The 15,087-nt window shown below is 42.4% G+C and overlaps 1 protein-coding gene across 1 annotated transcript in view; it reads right to left on the bottom strand.

The window, feature by feature from the left end:
- LOC127572727 (endophilin-A1-like) overlaps window positions 1-15,087 on the bottom strand; it is a 152,218-nt gene that overhangs the window by 7,352 nt on the left and 129,779 nt on the right. Inside the window, 4 exon segments of the mRNA XM_052020276.1 lie at window positions 3,975-4,078; window positions 7,794-7,840; window positions 7,843-7,951; window positions 12,467-12,600. Of these exon segments, the coding sequence (XP_051876236.1) occupies window positions 3,975-4,078; window positions 7,794-7,840; window positions 7,843-7,951; window positions 12,467-12,600 (394 nt within the window).

Here is a 15,087-nt window from a genome sequence, read left to right on the forward strand (position 1 = left end):
AGGTTGCTGTAGGTTACAACAGGATATTGATAGAATACAGAGCTGGGCTGAGAAGTGGCAGATGAAGTTCAACCCAGAAAAGTGTGAAGTGATACACTTTGGGAGATCGAATTCGAAGGCAGAATACAAGGCTAATGGCAGGACTCTTAGCAGTGTGGAGGAACAGAGGGATCTTGGGGTCTACGTCCATAGATCTCTCAAGGTTGCCATGCAGGTCGATAGGGTTGTTAAGAAGGCGTATGGTGTGTTGGCCTTCACTAGTCGGGGTATTGAGTTCAAGAGCTGTGAGGTGATGTTGCAGCTCTATAGAACTCTGGTTAGACCACACTTGGAGTATTGTGTTCAGTTCTAGTCACCTCATTATTGAAAGGATGTGGAAGCTTTAGAGAGGGCGCAGAGGAGATTTACCAGGATGTTGCCTGGATTTGGAGAGCATGTCTTATGAGGATAGGTCGAGCGAGCTAGGACTTTTCTCTTTGGAGAGAAGGAGGATGAGAGGTGACTTGATAGAGGTGTAGAAGATGATAAGAGGCATAGATCGAGGGGGACAGTTAGAGACTTTTTTCCCAGGGCGACAATGGCTAACATGAGGGGACATAATTTTAAGGTGATTGGAGGAAGGCATAAGGGGGATGTCAGGGGTAAGTTTTTTACACAGAGAGTGGTGGGTGTGTGGAACATACTGCCGGCAGAGGTTGTGGGGGCAGATACATTAGGGACATTTAAAAGACTCTTAGATAGACACATGAATGATATAAAAATAGGGGCTATGTGGGAGGGGAGGGTAGATAGATCTTAGAGCAGGATAAAATATTGGCACAACATTGTGGGCCAAAGGGCCTGTAATGTGCTGTAGTGTTCTATGTTCTATGTTCTTAACTGCTCTGCCTGAGACCGCAAGAAACTGCAGAGAGTTGTGGATACAGCTCAGCATATCACGGAAACCAGCCTCCCCTCCATGGACTCTGTCTACATTTCTCAATGTTTTGGTAAAGCAGCTAAAGTAATCAAAGACCCCATCCACCCTGAACATTCTCTCTTCTCCCCCTTCCCATCAGCCAGAAGATACAAAAGCCTGAAAGCACGTACCACCAGGCTGAAGGACCGCTTCTATCCCACTTTTGTGAGACTATTGAACGGTCCCCAAGTACAATTAGAATGGACTCTTGACCTCACGATCTACTTCATTATGGCTTTGCACCTTATTGTCTGCCTTCATTACACTTTCTCTGTAACTGTAATGCTATATTCTGCATCCTGTTATTGTTTTCCCTTGTACTACCTCGATGCACTGATGTGATGAAATGATCTGTAGGGATGGCATGCAAGACAAAGTTTTTCACTGTACCTCGGTACATGTGATAATAATAAACCAATTATTATTGGTTTCAAGCTCAAGAGTGTACTGGAAAGATTTAACCAACATGCACTTTTTGGAGTCAGATGCATTTACAAAATGATTCAATTAAGCATTGCTGCACATCTTCCTTAGTACTGAATTCAGAAACAGGCAAACATTTAACTTAAACATTACTAAAACATCATTCCTGAGTTCAGTTAATCCTTTTTGGATCACTGTTGCACTTAATTCAAGATTTCATTACATCTATCTATTCAATCCTGCTCAAGGTTTATCAATCTGTATGAAGTGATACTGAAGTAAAATAGGTGTACTCTTATTGGTCAGCAGAGAGATAAAACTAGCTTTGGCATTAACCTATCATATAACCTTAAGCTTCAGTATATCACGTTCTTCCATTAAACATGTTAACTTTGTTTTTAAATGTGGTTTAGGAGCACCCCTGAAGGCACAATATTAATAGGAGGCTGTTCATTAGGTTTGCCTCTCTCATTTCACCAACCCACTCTCTTGGACATTTGGTACACTTTGGAAGGACAAACTCCAAGGTGGAGTACAAGGTAAATGGCAGGATTCTGGGCAGTGTAGAGGAGCAGAGGGATCTGAGGGTTCATATCCACAGATCACTGAAAGTTGCCACACAGATGGATAGGGTAGTTAAGAAAGCTTATGGGATGTTAGCTTTCATAAGTCGGGGGATCGAGTTTAAGAGTCGCGAAGTAATGATGCAGCTTTACAAAACTCTAGTTAGACCACACTCAGAGTACTGTGTCCAGTTCTGGTCGCCTCATTATAGGAAGGATGTGGAGGCGTTGGAAAGGGTGCAGAGGAGATGTACCAGGATGCTGCCTGGATTAGAGAGTATGGATTATGAGGAGTGACTAAAGGAGCTAGGGCTGTTCTCATTGCAGAGAAGGAGGATGAGGGGAGACATGATAGGGGTATACAAGATATTGAGAGGAATAGATAGAGTGGACAGCCAGCGCCTCTTTCCCACGGTGCCAATGCTCAAAACAAGAGGACATGGCTTTAAGGTAATGGGTGGGAAGTTCAAGGGAGATGTCAGAGGGAGGTTTTTCACCCAGAGAGTGGTTGGTGCATGGAATGCACTGCCTGGGGTGGCAGTGGAGGCTGATACATTGGACAAGTTCAAGAGATTGTTAGATACGCATATGGAGGAATTTAAGTTAGAGGGATATGTGGGAGGAAGGGGTTAGATAGTCTTAGGTGTGGTTTGAAGGTCAGCACAACATGGTGGGCTGAAGGGCCTGTATTGTGCTGTATTGTTCTATGGTTCTAATGCATACAGGCTTTTTCCTCTGACGTTGGGTGAGACTAGAACTAGAGGTCATGGGTTTAGGGTGAAAGGTGAAATATTTAAGGGTAATCTGAGAGGGAACTACTTCACTCAGAGGGTGGTGCGAGTGTGAAATGAGCTGCCAACGGAAGTGGTGGATGTGGGTTCAAATGTAACATTTAAGAGGAGTTTGGATAGGTGCATGGATGAGAGAGGTACGGAGGGCTGTGGTCCAGGTAGATGGCACTAGGCAGAAAACCAGGCTAGCATGGACTAGATGGGCCAAAGGGCCTGTTTCTGTGCTGTAGTGCTCTATGATTTGTCTTTTTACTGGAATCCCTGCTCTGGTTTTGCTGCTGAAATCAACCCTGAAACCATCGATGGGCTGGCATGAAGCAAGCAGCACTCTGATCAGTTAATGTGAGGCTTGCTGCAGGGAGAGGCTGACAGAGGCAATAAGAATTCCTCTTTTGATTCTCCCTCACTTTGATGTAAAATATTCTGCTTCTGTGTAGCGTTCAATTAGGCAGCCCAGCTGACAGTGAGTGTCACCTTCCCCATCAGGCTGCATCAAGATCTAGGAGAACAGGGCAGGGCAGGACAGAGAAGGCTCTGGGCCAAGTGCTAGTAAATGGCATTAATGTAGATGGATGGTCAACATGGATATGGTAGGCCAAAGGGCCTGTTTCTTGCTGCGTAATTCTATGACTATATGACCATCAGCTGACTTGATAAACCCTAACACTACCTCAGACTATACTTCTTTTCTTTCTCTCAATTTACACTCATGTCATTATGTTTATTTTGTTGTGTAGTTATGTATAATTTATGTTAATTTAATTTTATGTTAATTTATGTTTGTCATGGTTGTAATGTACTGTATTGCTGCTGCAAAAAACTAATTTTCATGGCATTTATACCTCGTGTGTGTATGCTTATGACAATAAACTTGAACTTGATTTGAAATCCTTTAGCTTTCAAACAGCAGTACTTAGCAAGATTGTCCTGATTAGAAGCTGATAGAAGATGATTAGAAACTGAGGAGCAAAATTTGCAGAAAAACAATAAGTACAATTAAAGGGAAATTGCTACACCCGCTTCACTGATGCAACTCTGCAGTAACAATATATTCAAAAAAATCCATACAAAACAAATTAATTTCTGAATTTGTCCATTTGCTAAAAATAACCACATCAGAATTGAGATTTAGGGAATGGACTTTTGAATAAACTGAGGCAGGAGAAGTGACTGGTTGAAGTCTGATTCATTCTCTTTATTCCTTGATGCAGACAGTGTGTGCTGTAATTCCGTGCTTACCGCTGCTCCAGTTGCACGGAGAGGTCCTGGTAAATCTGTGCCGCCTGTTTGTGATATTCAAGCTGCGCTTGCACCAACGCTGTAAGCTGGTTCACTTGCTCAATCTAAAAATATTCACAAAGGCAAACAATCCCTTCAGTCACATTTCAGGATTTTGCTCTAATACAGCACGTCTAGTGAATGAAAGTCAACACAAAACTGCAGTTGCTGAAGATTAAAATAAAATCAGAAAATGCTGAAAACATTCTGACCACAACATCTGTGGGGAGAGAAAGTGAGCTAATGTTTCAGGTCGAAGAACTTATGTCCTTCCCTTATATCTGAGAATGACAAATGAGGAGGCTACTCAGCCCATCCGGCCCAGGAAAGCAGTGCGATGCCTTTATTTCCCTGCACTTCTGCAACTTATTCTCTCTCATATATGTTCATCAACTTTGATTGTTTTGCCAATATTCTACTCTAGCGTGATTTACAGGAGCAAATTAACCTATCAACCTGCACACCTTCAGGAAATGGGAGCAAACAGAGCACCTGGTGAAACCTGTAGAATGCGGTACAATTACTTGAATACTAAAGAGCTGGAGCCTTAAGTTATGAGTAGCTAAAGACTTTCTCTAACCCTGCAAAAGAACACATTTGAGATTCTCCTTTAAAGTCGTACACAAGGAAACCTCTGACTTGGTTGACCCAACCTCACTAGAATTCAGGTCAACACATTTCCTTTTGTGACCCATAGCTAGCTGAATTATAAATTATTCTCCTGTCTCCCTTTCAAACCATTGCCATCTGATCCCCTAACCATCCTTCCATCAAACCTATGCCCCATTTCCATTTTTGCTTCACTTTTCTTCTCTGAAGTCTTTTAATGTGCCGATGCCTCTCAAGATTCTCTCCAGCTCTCCGTGTTGGAATCTCTCCAATCTACTTCATTTCCCCCACAATCCCAAAATAATCCTAGCCATAGCAATTAATGGCATTCTGGGCAAAGGTGGCACCACCATGATTTAAAGAAGGGCAGAGTTCTCTTCAATGTCCTGGGCAAGTCTTTATCTCTCAATTAATCCCCCCCAAAAAAACAATTATCAGGTCATTAGCATAATTCTGTTTATGAGAGCTAGCTGTAAATACAAGAGGCTGCTGTTTCCTGCCTTGAAAGAACTGCTTTGGCTGCAAAGCATTCTGTACTATGAAAGACACTGTAGAAATACATGCACCTTCCTTTGATGCTTTCTATTTTACAAGTAATTTAATCCAAGAGCTGTTCACATTACTGAATGTTTAATGCACACACAGCCCACACTCAGGTGAAGAAGACATCAATCTGGAGACTGCCGGAGACTGCCGAGGAGAATGGAGCAAGGGTGGGGAGGACGCAGGAGGGGTGTAGCAAGGGTGGAATCAGAGCAGAATGGAGTGAATGTGGGCATCGAGGCAGAGTGCAGCAAGCAGTAGGAAGGTGGGGAAAGCAAGCAGACAAAGTGGGGGCACACCTGGAATGGGGATAGGCAGGGGAAAGGGGAGCTGCACACATCTTGGCAAATGTCAAAAAAATTTGAAAATATGTGTCAGCTGTTGCAGGAACCAAACCAGGAGGGCAAAGGTGATGGAGACACCCTTGTCTAATTAGAAAGGAACCTCCTGCACTCATTTCTACATCCAATTTGGGCAAAAAAAGTGATTTTTCACTTGTTTGCGGATAGCTTCAACAGGAGTCTCACCATCAGGAATCTGTACCAGGCACTTCCCTGTCAAGGTTCGTCCAAATGTGAGTGCCATTTCCCCATTGTATTTCATGTAAACTTGTGCAGCACCCATTACTGACTTACCAACAGAACTAATGTCCAAAGAATTCAACTTGCAATACTCAATTTTAATTCTTAATAAAACTAGGAGCACAACACATTGAAAGTGGTGTATCTTACCTGAACAAAAGTGTCCGAACTGGACCATTGTTTTTATACCTTACAAACAGCCCCTTTATAAACTTTAAAGCATCAGAATTCCAATTGCCTGCCACCCTGAGCACAGACTGAAGCACCTATACCCTGGATTGCTCCCGGTCAAAAGGCTTCTGTTTGTGGCCCTGACACTCCACTGTCACCATTTGTGGGGCCCCACCTTGGAATGGGGCATGTTCTGTCAGAAGTGATCCACCTGAAAAAACAGGCCACCATACCCTATTTCCATGCCCCTGCACGCCACGTTTCCTGTGTCTGCCATGGTGAGAGCTCTGAATGAACTGACTCAGTACACAAGTGGTTCTCCAGCTATCTTCTTAATTGCACAGATCAGGCTTTAATGCTTCTGAAAGGGAAGACACCACGACAACAATCTGTTAAAGCAAGAACATCCCAATATCATGTTCTTTTTAATGACCCCTGAGCTGGTGTTTAGCAGGAAGCCCAATTGCCAGGCTGAGGTATTTTCAGAGTTCTGGCCACTTGGCAGATTGTGTTGGGAGCATCTGGAGGCTGGCATTGAAGTCAGATCAGGAACACCAGCATGGACAGGGATCTAGAAAGACTGGGACTGGGATTCAGGGCATGGGGAAAGCGGACATTCAGTGGGCAGAGCACTGGATAGATTAAATTTAGAATAGATTAAAATTTAGCTCAGGATTGAACAAGACAATAAGGCTGCAAACTTTTTCTGGCAGGACCAAGCAGGAAGAGTGGAAATTCCAACAAAGGGAAGACCTCTCCTGGAGTCTTCCCCAGCTCGAGCTGGGGGGAATTCTCCACTGGTGGAACATTGTCAGCTGACACCGAGACAAAGTTGGAAAAATAGACAGGGGCATCAGTCGCGTTTGGGGAAACTGAGTTTGGAATTATTTTAGCTGCTCATTTCTTCCTCCCACCCCTCACCCATTCCACTTACATTAAAATTGGGACAGACGTGAATCCAATGCTGCCATCTGATTTAGTTAATGTTGGAGCCCTGTGTTCAGCATCTGGTGTGAGGTTGTGACATGTTAATCAGCTGCCACCCTCCATAGCTGGGGACAGTTCACAGCGAGCTGTCTCGAGCTGTCTCAGGAGGTATAATGTGTACAGACTGCACTGAAGAAGGAATAGCTTAAACCCATTCATCATCTGTGGATTCAACTGACACCAATACCTCTCAGTACAAGGATGAGGAAACCCAACCTGGTGAGATATACTGCAGGGAATAGAAATATTCAATTTCACATCATTGTCTTAAAACAGCAAAATCAGGTCAGGATTTGTTTTATTCTTCTGGGAGCCTGATACATTGAAGAGCATTTTCACTGACCTCTTTGCTGGGTGGAGAAGAAATCATGGATTAAAACAGAGGCTGGAGCCAATTACCACACTCACTCATCTGGGAATTATTACTCAGCTATGAATAAAACCAGATACACCAAGCAGAGGGGTAGGAGTGTACAGAAACGTTAATCTGAAGTCAGTGCACAAGCACTCCTTAATCATTGGTGCGTTTGCAAAGGGGGTCAAGGTAGTGCCACACTGCGATTGCGGGCCACAGTCCCAGAACAGTCAAACATGGAGCTGGGGCAGAGAGACCAGAAATGTGCAGGGGACACTCACATCTCAGCACGCCCTTTATTGGCAGGTGAAGGAAATCTACTGAAACCTGCTCTGAATGTGTGCAGGTACATCTGCTACCTCTCCCAGCATGGGATGGTGCCTGGAGTGCCAACAGATGTAAGACGGGAGGGACAGGAAGATCAAATAGCACACACCTCGGGAGAAACAAGGCATTAACAATAACACTTTCCACTAGGATACTGAGCAATTAAAGGTTTAGCTCATTCACAAGGCACAAAAAACAAGTCCTTACATCACTCTCCAGTAGGTTAAACATGCTCGATTCTGCAATTTCTTTGATTCATCAAATTTCTCCAGTGCCTGTCGAATCTCATCATCTGGGATTTTCCCTTGTCTTTTCTTCTTGTAGTCAAAATCCAATCGGCGTCCTTCCATTTTCTTCAGATGATGCTGTCAGCGAGTAAATAAATATATTTCTGTGAGACTGACAATGAGGGAAGGCACACTGAAAATCATATATATTTCCTGACCAGGGTCAACCCATCTAACTCTAGCAGGTTACGTATTACACACTGGTCAATGAAAGATTACCATTGTCTCTCTGGTTTCCATAAGTTAACATTTGTGGTGTGATACAAACCGACAACAAATGAATAAAAAAGCTTATAAGAATAACAGATGCCTTTCCTGACATGTCTCCAATTGTTTCACGGGCCGTTGTACAGATACATCTTTGGCAGTTCCTTGAATTGTTGCCATCTGACATACTGCTCCTGATGGTACCAGTCAGAGGTGGTGGAGCTGCTCACAGCACTGGTAGCTTGTACACCAATATAATTTACATAAAATGCACCCTAAATATTAGCAGAGAATGCTGAAATACTTAACAGCCAGACAGCAGCTGTGGAGAAACAAACAGCTAACAGATCAGATCTGGCACATTAGCTGGAGTTTATGTTTCAGGCACAATTGGTTATTCCAATGCAAATTCCACCCAAATTATGCCTATTTTAAGAAGGTTTATCTTTACTAAACTTCCACTCAAAGTCATTTATAGCTTGCAAAATACATAATCTGCTGTGAGCTAATGTAAATGGTCAGTGTTTTCAAATAAATTAGGATAAAGAATTTTGCTTTCCTTTGATTTACCTCACAAGGCCTTTTCACCATCTACAAGGCAGGCCAGGAGCACGACGGAACACCCTCCACTTGCCTGGTTGAGTGCATGTCCAACATCACTCAATAAGCTCAACAACATCAGGACACAGACCAAACAACCCACTTGACTGGCACCCCACCTTCACTCCCTCCATCACTGGTGTAGTGACTGCAGTGGCTTCAGTGTTTACCCTTTACAAATGCAATGCAATACCTTACCCAGGTTACTCCAGCCACACCTGTCAAACCCCCAGACCCTAATACTAAGGAGGACAAGGGCAACATGTGCAAGAGAACACCACCACCTGATGGTTCCCCTCCCAAGTCACACATTATCCTGACTTGGAAATATATTTTGCCAGTCCATTATTGCTTGGTCTAAATCCTGGAAATCCATCCCCAACAGCACTGGGAGTCTTTTCACAGGAGGGATTGCAGCAGTTAAGAAGGCATCTCACGACCTTCTCTAGGGCAATCAAGGATGGCGATAAATGCTGGCCTCGCAAATGACACCCAGATTCTGAAAATAAATAAAATAAATTATCAAGTGGTAACAGCAAAGCAACTTGCTTCAGGCTGTGGGAAACAAAATCACAGTGTCACTTTTAAGTAACCTAAAATTATTTAAAAGTTATACAGAACAAGTTGCTACATATACAGGGGTACCCTAATCAAGATTCCTTGTAACCTGACAAAAATTAGAATCAAGACCTTAAAAGCTTGACTATCAGTGTCACTGCAACCTACAGTTCTGGTTTAATTTCTGAAGCCGCCTCTAGCCAGCTGAAGCACTGTCTACATGTGCCACCAAGCTTTAAAAACTAGTGCAAGAGATCACTGAAATTCATTTGAACATAAAATTCAGTGGTCTTTTGGTTTTGATTCAGATGGACTACACCATAAAGCAGTATGATTAGGCAGAAACTCCAGCTCTCAACTTTATTCTCTCCACAACCTGCTGACCATTTCCAGCATATATACTCATTCAAAGGATGAGGGCTTCGCAGACTGAGCCAGCATTTAATTGCAATCCCTAGTTGCCCTTGAGGAGGCGGTGATGAGCTGCCTTCTTGAACCGCTACATTTCCTCATGGATTTTACTTTTTTTGTCACAATAAAATTGCTGGAGATCTGAAATAAAAACAGAAACTGCTGGAAACACTCAGCTGGCCAGGCAGCTTCTGCAAAGTAAGAAAAGAGCTAACATTTCAACTGAATGATCTCTCTTCAGAAATATATTTTTAGGTTTTATTGAAACAAAGTCACTCGCCTTTTCCTTCTGCCCTATGGAATAGATCTGCTTCTGTACTGTGTAAAGTAATGACTTCAATCTCTTCATGTACCAAAGAATAACTTGTAAATATGATGTACTGACACAATGAGGCTGTTGAAACATTCTGTCAAAATGTTAACGCTGTTTTTCTCTCCACATATGCTATCTGAACTGCTGAAATTTCAAGAAGTTTCTATCTTTCAACAGAGTTCAGGATTACATTAGCTCATGTACAACTATTTATTTGAGTGACATGCTGTGGCAAGGCAACTCAGCATGGAGTTCATGACAACAACAACCATTTCTGGACTGTTTTGCGTCACTCTGGAAACGTGGCTGTGCAAGTTCTGGCACAAGAAGCACTTGAGTGCCTGACATAATATCAGCATCAGACATACATTCCACGTGCAACACTCCAGGAGAAATTAGTCCATCTAATCCCACAATCATGTAATCCTTAAAGCATCAGTCTGGATCCCAAACACACCCCTCCATCTGGTCTCCCTCCTGAAGGTACCAACCCCTCTCCACATCCCAGCCCTGACTTCTTCTCCCCTTATCCCCAAGTATTCATCCCTCTAATCCTCCCAGCTAAGAAATTAACTGCAGTCCCCTATCTGCCAATCCGCAACAAAGACCCCAGTTTCTGATAGCCCATCCCGCACCCTCATCCTGTTGGTCGACCCAACCCAGTCACCTAGGTCTAACTGTGCTTCGCCTCCCTCTACCTGTATCCCCTGGACCCAGTGTTGCATCTGGTTCTTTCCATTCAGTCACATCTTGTGTGCTGATGATTGCAGTGGGGGACAGGGGTAAGGCAGCAGCCATCCCATGTCACACCACAACCATTCAATAACCTTTGCTGGCACACTGCAAGTTCCACACTATCACCATCACACAGCCTCTTGCCCAGCTCCTGACCACCTTAAGTACAAATTGTGAAATGGGAAGGGAAAACAAACTTTACTTTAGAACAATGCCTGTTCTTTAATCCTAAAATATTTCTAAACTCACAAAACACCAGCTTCTACATCAATTTTAAACATTTTTTATTAGATCTTACATGTATTTAGGAATTGGTTATCTAACATGGCTCACTACCATGGTGGGGACCAGTGTAAGAACTATTAGTGCACTTCAACTAAACTATATTGTCTAAAATTGGGCTTTACATTTCAAGATAGAAAATTCAAATAGCAGAGTCTCTGAATGAATATTAAGATTTCTGAAGTATGTTCCTCTGTGACTGGGCATTTACTGAAGCAAAGTGATTGCACTGAAACATTGTACAAAGAAATTCAGTAGGCGTCCACTGTTCATGCATTGTCAGAATTTATACCTCAGACATAACTGCAAACTATGCCCTATAGCCACGGTAATTAATAACTCACTTTAATTGCAAAATATTTGTAATCTCCCTTCATCCTCTGTGCTATAATGATGTGGTTTGGAAGAATTTCAAAATTAATTTTCAAAATTCAACCATATGGAATGCAAATATGACAATGAAGTTCCATTTAAATGACATTTACTGCAAGTAAAACAATGAAATGAGATAAACCTGCTTTTGAGCACAGCTGTATCTTATCAGAGTTGATATTCCGTGCCATTGTGAGGAAGATTTTAAAAAGTACAGTGGTTTATTATTTGAAGTGCTGTTCGATCAGTTTGCCACTCCTCTCTTGATCAACGTGATATTAAAGTGAAGCTCAAGCTTTTCCTCAATGAGTCATTCTGACTTCAAATGATCCGTCAAAACCACAAACCATTACTATATCCTACGTAGCCTGGAATGTAGCAGGTTAAGGTTGAGTTTTATCCAATAATACCTGCCCCTGACTTTCCTCATAATGTTCTTCCATCAATGGAAGCACACGCTAATGGCTTTAGAAAAGAAAGAACCTCAAAAGCTTTCCTATATTTCTTTATGACTCACATGGAGGTCATTCGACCCAACAAGTCTATGCTGATTCTCAATGCAATCCCCTCAATCCTATTCCCCAATTATCTCCCCTCTAACCTATTCACTCTCACATGCCCATTAACTCCCCTCGATTCTCCTACCCACCCGCCTGCATTAGGGGTAATTTAAGTGGCCAAGTAACCTGCTAACCAGCATTTCTTTGGGACGTGGGAGAAACCAGAGCACCCAGGGGGAGAATGAGCAAACTCCGCATGGTGGGGGCCATGAGGACAGTGTAAGGAAGGAGAGAGGAGTGGAAGGGGAGGAAGTTTGGAGGTGTGGGGAGGACTGGGGAGATGAAATGGGAGAAGAGGGATGAGGAGGAGGGACTGGGGAGAAGAAGAGGTGGGAAGAGTATAATGTAATCAAGTGGTGGGCTGAGTGGAGGGGGATGTGGCATGGGAGTTGCAGAGAGTAGAGTAAGTAGCAAGGGGGTAAGGCGCGGTAAACTGGCAGGGTGGGCAAGACTGCATGTGAAGCCCATTATAAATGTTTCTTCTTGGTGAATATGTTCCAGAATAACCCTTTAAAAGGGCAGCCATCCCAGATATACACACAATTCCACCAATACCTGTATTTCTTTCAGGTCTTTGTCATGAAGATTCTGCAGTGGATCAATGAAGTTTTGCTTTACTTCCATATCCAGGGCATCTTTGACCTCAGCCAGTTGTTTCATCGTTTCCCCAGCATCCATTAGAGCCTGCCCTGGAAGACAGTTCCAAAACATCAAAGGTGAACTTTGGTGATAATTCCACTTGGTCTATAGTAGAATCTTCATAAGTAAATTGTAAACTTCAAAAGGTTCATTTCACAATGAAATATCAGCTCACTCTCCAAGATATATAACACTACTCAAAATAAACCACTTTATGTTGCAACATCATGAATTATCAATGTTGATATAGTTGTTGTAATGACAGAACACACTACAGAAAAGGACAATGAACATTTATGGAGCACAGCAAATGACAACAGTAAATTTGGCCAGAGCTCCTCTGGACAAACAAACAGACTCAGATGATGACTTGCAAAGCAAACACAGACGGACTGGGGTTGGCTGTTCTTGGTGGAATTGCTGTATATCATTCTTTTGTTCACTACACTTCCTCCAATGGGCTGTGTAAAATCTACATTCTACTATCACTACCACTCTTATCCCAGGTGCTGCATGCCAGGTAACACTTTCCCATACAACATATGCTCCACTCAATATCCCTCAAGGTCATGGAAGCAGAAAAGAATAGCAGAGTTATTAAAGAATGAGATGACGAAGAGCAAAAAAATGTGCATTGACATTCTCAAATTCCCCTTTCTTTCTCCTCCCATTAACACTGCACATGGTTTGGGAACAGGTAACATGATCACCTGCATTACGTCACAGCTTTCATGTCCCGTGACTGAGAACTAAAAGATCATTCACACTCGTACATTAGCTTGGCACCAAAGCTGAAAGCTCATCAACAGAGATTCAGCAGACTTTGTGACATTCTCCCTCGACCCTTCCCCAGTCCCTCAGCATTTTCTCACAATCAGATATCCAGGGTTCAATAGCATATCAGGTTTCAAGGGAATCAAGAGTTATGCGGTGAGTGGAGGAAAGCAGTACGAGTTAAAATGTCTGCTTTGATCTATAGAAGAGCAACCAGGTGTAAGGGCTGAATGGTCTCTATCTGCTTCTATTTGTTATGTTTTGATGGTTCAGGGTTTTAATCCCAATGGTGCACATTACTGACTTGATATTTTTATACCCAAATTAGTACAGCTCTCCTGAATAAATATTGCGTGTGGTATGAGCATCCCCTTCCTCAATGTCAGCTGCAGCCTGGCTTTAATTCATGAGGAACCCTGGAATCCAGCAAGTGATATCACCAAGCTGGCTGAGCAGCCTATCAGGTTCAAAGAATCCTTTCAGACTCCAAAGCAAGGAAGTAAAACTTCTACTTTCAAAATATTACTTCAAAGGTTTTATCGGCCACAAAGTCTGAACCACATATATGATTGAAGGTAGGGAACTGAAACATCAAATATACTTCTTTAAAAAAAGTACATCAATTTAATTGCCTCATACTTTCAAATATTTATCGAAAGAAATTACAATCTATGTGCTTAAAATTTTTTTGAATAGATAATTTGCTAAACAGTAATTATGGTTTAATATGCCATTAAAAACTGACTCAAGGTTCATTAATAATTTAAAGTTTTCACAGTATTTTGCAGCAGGATTCGGTCATAAGGAACTTAAGTTCATGCCTGTTCTGGCGGTTTTCCTCAATTGTGTATTTGCCTCAGTATTGCTTGAATCACTGGCAGCCACAATAGGATTGTGTTAAAGTGAGAATGCACAGAATTATTGAGATGCTGTCTTGTTTCCTGAAGTAATGTGAACACCATAACTTCATTATCATTAAAACCACAAAATCCAGTGATAAATCCAAAATTTGAAAAATCAAATATTTTAAAAGGCATGTTACACACAATTAAAGAAATAGAAGTATTTGCAATAACAACTTGAATCATAGACATTTACAGCAGAGAAGGATCTATGACCACCAAAGTCACATTTACTTCCCCACTTCCCAAATCTGAAGACCGGCAGGCGTCAGTTCTTTAAGTACTCATCCAAAAGCGGTAGGGGTTTCTGCCTCCACCACTCTTTCAGGCAATAAGTCTAGACACTCACCACTTGTTGAATGAAACATTTTTTCACAACTCCCTTCTAATCCCTACGTGAATTAATGCAAAATTCATATTCCCTAGTTATCCATCTATTGGTAAAGAAACAGGTTGTTTCTGATCACTCTTGTCTCTGCCCCCCAAATTTCACACACCTTAATCAAATCTCCATCTCCTTTGTTCTGTAGAGAACAGTTTGGACATTCTCCCCTCTTAACCATAATTCTCCACCCACAGTGAGGGAGGAAATCCAAAGCTGAGGGACTTGGTTAAGGTCAGGATAATGGCAACATCCTTGTAAATCTCTGTACCCCCCTCCAGCCTATCACATCCTTCCTATACTGTGTGGACCAGAACTGTGCACAGTGCTCCAGCTGTGACCACTAGTGTTTTGAACGGTTGCAGCAGAAGATCACATTCTGTGCCTTGGCTAATACTGACAACTGTCCCATCTACCACCCTTACCCCCTAATCTACCAGTCCTGTTAATTCCTGGGACTTGTGGACATGCACACGGAA

The sequence above is a fragment of the Pristis pectinata genome, chromosome 7 (genome assembly GCF_009764475.1).
Source record: "Pristis pectinata isolate sPriPec2 chromosome 7, sPriPec2.1.pri, whole genome shotgun sequence".
In the NCBI taxonomy this organism is placed as follows: domain Eukaryota; kingdom Metazoa; phylum Chordata; class Chondrichthyes; order Rhinopristiformes; family Pristidae; genus Pristis; species Pristis pectinata.